Genomic DNA, 6,014 nt, shown 5'->3' on the forward strand with positions numbered 1-6,014 from the left:
TCTCCCCTCCCCTCCCCTCCCCTCCTCTCCTCTCTCTCCTCTCCTCTCCTCTCCTCTCCTCTCTCCTCTCCTCTCCCCTCCCCTCCTCTCCTCTCCTCTCCTCTCCTCTCCTCTCCTCTCCTCTCCTCTCCTCTCCTCTCCTCTCCTCTCCTCCTCTCCTCTCCTCTCCCCTCCCCTCCCCTCTCCTCTCCTCTCCTCTCCTCTCCTCTCCTCTCCTCTCCTCTCCTCCTCTCCTCTGGGGTGATATTCCTCAAATATTTGGACTATAGCAGATGCTTCTTAAGACTCTTCTTAGTCTTCAAGACTTGAACTCAAATGTTCACATAAAAAGGGAAGAACAACCCTAAAATCCTGCCGTGGTTTCAAAGAGGAGCGAATCAACGTTGATTCCGTTTTCAGCTCTAATTGGGACATAACGAAGGTGTGAAGGGTGATTGTGGTGGTCAGTGCAGCACAAATCAGAGCGTTCCTGGAACATTCAAGAAAATACACTTATAATCCATTTTTAAACAACAGATAAAGCACCAACAGCTATCCTGTATTCTTCCAAAGCTGAAATATATATTCCATTATTATACATTCCCCCTCTGACTTAATATAATAATAATAATATAATTAATAATAATATGACACACTGCTGTGTCATATTATGACATTCAAATATTTATAGGCCACATGAAGCAGTTCCTCAATTCATATAAATATCAGCAAAACACCTGATGACTTTTCATAAGCAAGCCTCTGGCTGGTGTCACCCTTTCTGGAGACAAGCGGAAAATTCTGGCATGAGCACACACACACACACACACACACACACACACACACACACACACACACACACTGCCAACATACACATAAGGAGAACTGTCATGGCGGCCTTGGAAAGCTTTACTAATCACAGTCCCACTGGCATCCATCACCGCTGCCCAGACATGACCAGCCCATCTATCACTGTCACTGTGACTGTCACCCTACACACACACACACACACACACACACACACACACACACACACACACACACACACACACACACACACACGCACACACGTGATGCATATACAGTATTTTTACCCCACCTCATTATAAGTATCATTATGCATGATTATAGCTGCTGCCCTCCCACCAAAGCTGTAGGTGTCCTGTTCTGATCACACTAATCAAGGTTGAAATGTGTGTTTTTAAGTACCTGTGTGAGGGGGGGGGGGGTCTGGGGGGGGTCAGTGGAACTTGATTACACCCAGATGGATTCTTATTTCAGTTTGACGGGACACTAAGCATCAGTCGCAGTCAACGATGCATTAGCAGCAGATCACGTTCATGAATATATATCATTTTGACCTCCCTTTTCTTCTTGCTTTTTTATATCTCTTACTCTTCGGCCCGGGTCTATCCTTGCCCTTTTCTCTATTCACACATTTCCCTTTAGCGCACCTTCTCATTCAGTCTCGCACCTTTCTCCTCACACCTGCTCTTTTTTCACATCTATTTCTGTTCATTTTCTCACTCATCCTCTCCCGTTTCCTGTCGCATCAACAGTTAAGAGCAAGCCGTCCCCATCAATGCTGGAGCTGTCATGCCTGTACTCAGAGTTGTCTCAGATCCAGAGCGTCAAATGGACCTACCAGGATAAGAGTCGGAAGCTGCACGTTGTAAGCAGCGGCCCCGGCAGAATCACCGCAGTTCTGCCCACTCCCATCACAGCGGACACAGCTGGAAACTACACCTGCACTCTTCAGCTGAACAATGGGCAGACGGTGTGGGCAACAGAATCTGTGGCTCTTCCCAGTAAAGGTAGGAAGAATGCTTTAACCAAGACCGGTCCGTATTCTGATTTCCTCCTCCTCTCTTGTGTTGAGGGAAACCATGAGAACTTCCGCTCAACTGAGCCGAGATAATGATCTGGGCTCTGCGAGCCGTTCCGTGGTGCGTTCAAGATAACCGTAATTCATCTGCCAGTTTCACAGAGGAAAAATGCTCCTGACAGAAACCATATGTTGGGGTTTGTTTGTGCAGTCAAGGAGGCCACAGGTCAAGACTTCTGGAGGAACACGAATAAGTCAAACCATTTAAAGGCAACGTTTCATTTAAAAAAAAATGATTTTAAGAGTTGAATTGGAAAGAAAAAGGTTATTGTACAAAGACAGAACCTCTGGAAATTTCTTCCACAGAAACTAAATTATTCAAGCTTATTGCTGCTGTTGCTAGCTGCAGGGAGCACAGGAGGCAGCAGTTGAATGGATCCGCCTGTGCGCTCCCTGTTGAGCAATACTCTTGGGCTGAGAGGCCCAGAGCGCAGTGGGGTGCTCACAGATGTTGGATCCATGAGAACAATGGACACAGACCAAAAACAGAGGGGGGGGGGGGGGGCAAATGAGAAGGTGGGAAACGAATGAGTCGGAAAATATCAACTAGATGGGGATGTTTGCTAGATAGCCGGTATCAGCCGTAATTTTAGTGTCATTTCAGTTATTTATAGTCATGGGGGCCACTTCAGAAAATCCTGACTTTAAATTCTAATGTTATGATTGGCGATTGGATGGACGGAGTCTGGAGGACCCCAGACATCAGTGGACAAATGCTGTAGCTAGGTCTGCTGTAGGTGTAGAGGCTCCAGGCCCAACAAGTGCAGGACAGCTGCTGCAAAACAGGATTCCAGTTTTATTTGGTGCTGTTTGGAAAACCTGGAATGGGAGCAGTGGTTCTGTTGTGCAGCACATTCCAGGGACGCTGCCACCTTCTTCGGTGTACAGCCCCTACAGTGGGATTGTATGACTGAAGGATGAGACGGTGGCTGAAAGGAAGTAATAGGTGAGGACAAACAGGAGGGGGCAGAAATAGAGATGTGAACGTAACAACCTGAGAGCACGTTTGCCCCACTCGCCCGCACTTCATTAGCATAACTCATGCATCAGAAGTGGCACGTAGAACAGTGCAGTTCAATCCTGAGGTCACCACCACATTCATTAGCACCCTTTGCTCATACTCACCAAACATTTAAGCCTTGCACAGCACACGGCGATTGATTGTTTCAAAGCTGGCATAAAGCTGTGAAGCTCTGACCTCTGGGGGAAGTTAAGGGCTAAAGGCTCATCCCTTCACAAACTAAATTAATGTGAAGTTGAGGAGATGCCTGCGTGAACCCAAACCACTCGAAGCCTGGCTCCATTTAAAAAACAATGCTGCTCGTCTTGTGTAACTTTTTCTTTGCTATTTTCTCATTTTCAGATGCAGAAATGCTGAACAGATTTCGTTCCTTTTGCTCTGTGAACAATAACCGCGGTCTCTGTGGAAACACGTAGCAACCTTCTGTTTCTTTTGCTGGCATTTGCTTTTGTGTAAACCAATGCAGCTAGTTTAATCGTGTGTGATAGAGCTTCTCCACTGTCCTCCTGCATGCTCTCCTCGTGTCTCAGCCTCTTTTATTGCCAGGTGCTCACTGCAGGTCGATCAAATCAAGTTGATCCTGGACAACAAAAGACAAAGTCTCTCCTGACTTTCAGGTGTATCGTAAAAAAAAAGGGAAAAGGTTTAGAATTATTTGCTGGAACGTTATGAGGTTATTTGCCCTCTGTTACAGATGTGTCTTTTCTTGGTGTCCACATTTGAAATGGACAGTCTTTACCGTCCAGCCTGTGTGGGGTCGACGTGGCAGCCGTACCCGAGACCGATCTCTCGCTCGTGTGGCCCAGATTTCTGTGATTTCTTTCATTGAGCTCCTTGTCTGTGACTGACAGCAGCATGACGCAAATGCATGTAATGTATTGAGGATCCTTTGACTGCGCCGTGCATCCGTGTCCATTCGAAGTGGGGTTTGAAAGAAGGGCTTAGCCCGTGAACCTGAGGATCACCAGGAACCTCTCTGCATGTTAAATACTGCCTCTCGCCGAACACACTGGTTTCACATTAACTTTGTTCCTGAAAATTCCTGCTGTGTTCTTCTCGTTTTTTCCCCTTTGTAGAAAGTGTCACTGTGACCACCCCCTCTCTGCTTCCTCCTCTCTCTGCTTTATTACTCTTGGTGCCCCTGGTTGCTGCAGCTGCCGGTGTGTTGCTATGGAGACGGGAACACATTTCTGATCGCGGTGAGTCTTCCGGCGTTTTCCGTTCTGACAGTTTTCTCTGCTCTGTTCATCTTTGGCCCTTGTCAGCTGAACGATGTGGGCCGTGACATCCTCTGGGGTTATTGCAATGAATCTGCCCCCGTCTGCATGTGTGTGTGTGTGTGTGTGTGTGTGTGTGTGAGGGAGGGAGAGAGAAAGTGTGTTTGAAAGTGATGCAGAGCCTATAAGCATCTGTCTTTCTGTTCTCAGGTATTGAAGAGTCTCTCTCTGTCCAAGCTCACGAAGCAGAAAACATCTATGAGAATCCTGAGGACATCCGACAGGTGGCAAATCTGAATATTTTCAACCCCCAAATACCACAAAGCTCCTATTATTTGCCCTTTTGTGCTCACCTCATCCTCTTTTGAGCTATCTGCAGCTCTTGTCAGGTAATTAAACCTGTTTTCTTGCGTCTGCTCTCTCAGCAGGCTCCCTTCGAGGGCTCCTTCTACATGGTGAGTCACTTCTCAGTGTGCACGCTGTTGCACGCCGCATCAGGAGTTGTCTTACACCAGTTTCAGCAATATATAGTGTCTCCCTCCCACTGCTGGCTCCTCTATAAGCTGGTCTTCCCTCATACTTACAGTTCTTCTTTCAGCTATACCCCCCCCCCCCCCCCCCAACTCTGATGTCACCCTTACATTAGTGGTATTAGAAAATCAATCTCATTACACAGGACATAGTGGGTCATAAATCTACCCTCAGCATCTTGAATCTGCCTTTTTATCCTTCCCTCCAATGTCTCGCTTCCTTTCCTTGCCTCATTTCCTTCTTTGCTTTCTCACACCAGGACTTGAAGCCTCGAGGAGACGACGGGATCTACAAGGAGCTGGAGCAGTGAACCCCTGTTGCCTTTTGTATGTTCAGCTGAATCACTTTGTGTTACACTGTCACTCCTCTGCCCCACACACCACTCTCACGCTCCCCATCACGCCAGCATGAACATCCCAGCGACACACAAACACAATATCACGCCGTGCACTTGCACATTGTGCTCCGTCACCCGTGTGTTATTGTTGAGTGGGCTGTTTGTGTAGAAATGAGAATAAAAAGGGGTTTTTTGTTTGCTTTTTTGTGTGTGTGTGTGTGTGTGTGTGGGGGGGGGGGGGTAAGTTTTTCTTTGTGCTCATTTTTCAGATTTGTGCACGATCACCATCCCACATCTCATTCACGTGCAGCTCTCCCAGCACGGAGAAACAACAGAATGAGTTGAAACGCTGCAGAAATCTGTCAGTTATATTAAAAAATGCATCATTTTATTACATCGTAAACGACTTAGTGTTGATTTTGTGAACTTCTTCGTGTATTGTTTTTAGTTGCACATAGTGTCTAAATACGTCTGGCCTTGTCCTCAACTGCATGAGAGTAAACACTTCATCACTGTGGCTCTTTGGATTTTAGCAGACCAAAAATATATATCTATGCATATGTGTGTAAATACATAGAATTATGAATAAATATTTTTTTAGTAGTCAGAAACTAATTGAAATCTATTTCAAATATGCAGTTTTAATAACTTTGATTGCAGCCAGTTAAGTCCTTTTTTGTCTTTTGGTTTTTCCAAGCCAGGTTAAAAAAAGGTGACCTGGCAAAAAGGACAAAATTTATATTAATATTTCTTTAATCATAAATAACGCAAAACCTTCGCCAAGCAGGTAATTTCCCCCACATGTTGTGACACCTGTAGTATAAGCAGTAAAAAAAAAGGTGACATGGAAGGTTATAAAAATTAATGGCTTTGAAAAAGCCTGAATTTTAATCAGCTTATTGCTTGGCCCATTATCATTTCCTGAAAATTTTGCTCATTAAAATAAAAATGAGTTTGTGAATAAATGCTGGGTGTCAGTTAACCTTGGTAATAATGCAGTCATTAAAAATGTAGCACATGTACACACTTCAAGCTGAATGTCCC

At 45.5% G+C, this 6,014-nt stretch overlaps 1 protein-coding gene across 4 annotated transcripts in view; it reads left to right on the forward strand.

The window, feature by feature from the left end:
• The window catches only part of g6fl (g6f-like), a 9,399-nt gene extending 4,026 nt beyond the window's left edge, over nucleotides 1-5,373 (forward strand). The window contains exons 6-11 of one of the 4 annotated variants that reach the window (XM_057046007.1): nucleotides 1,539-1,793; nucleotides 3,962-4,084; nucleotides 4,313-4,386; nucleotides 4,528-4,557; nucleotides 4,893-4,959; nucleotides 5,240-5,373. In XM_057046007.1, coding sequence (XP_056901987.1) covers nucleotides 1,539-1,793; nucleotides 3,962-4,084; nucleotides 4,313-4,386; nucleotides 4,528-4,557; nucleotides 4,893-4,943 — 533 coding nt within the window. In that variant the 3' untranslated portion in view covers nucleotides 4,944-4,959; nucleotides 5,240-5,373. Of the gene's footprint in view, nucleotides 1-1,538; nucleotides 1,794-3,961; nucleotides 4,085-4,312; nucleotides 4,387-4,527; nucleotides 4,558-4,892; nucleotides 5,174-5,239 lie in introns of those variants that run through there. The other 3 variants (XM_057046009.1, XM_057046006.1, XM_057046008.1) reach the window with 3 other exon arrangements.
• The last annotated feature ends 641 nt before the right edge of the window (nucleotides 5,374-6,014 follow it).

The sequence above is a fragment of the Takifugu flavidus genome, chromosome 10, assembly GCF_003711565.1.
Source record: "Takifugu flavidus isolate HTHZ2018 chromosome 10, ASM371156v2, whole genome shotgun sequence".
Classification (NCBI taxonomy): Eukaryota; Metazoa; Chordata; class Actinopteri; order Tetraodontiformes; family Tetraodontidae; genus Takifugu; species Takifugu flavidus.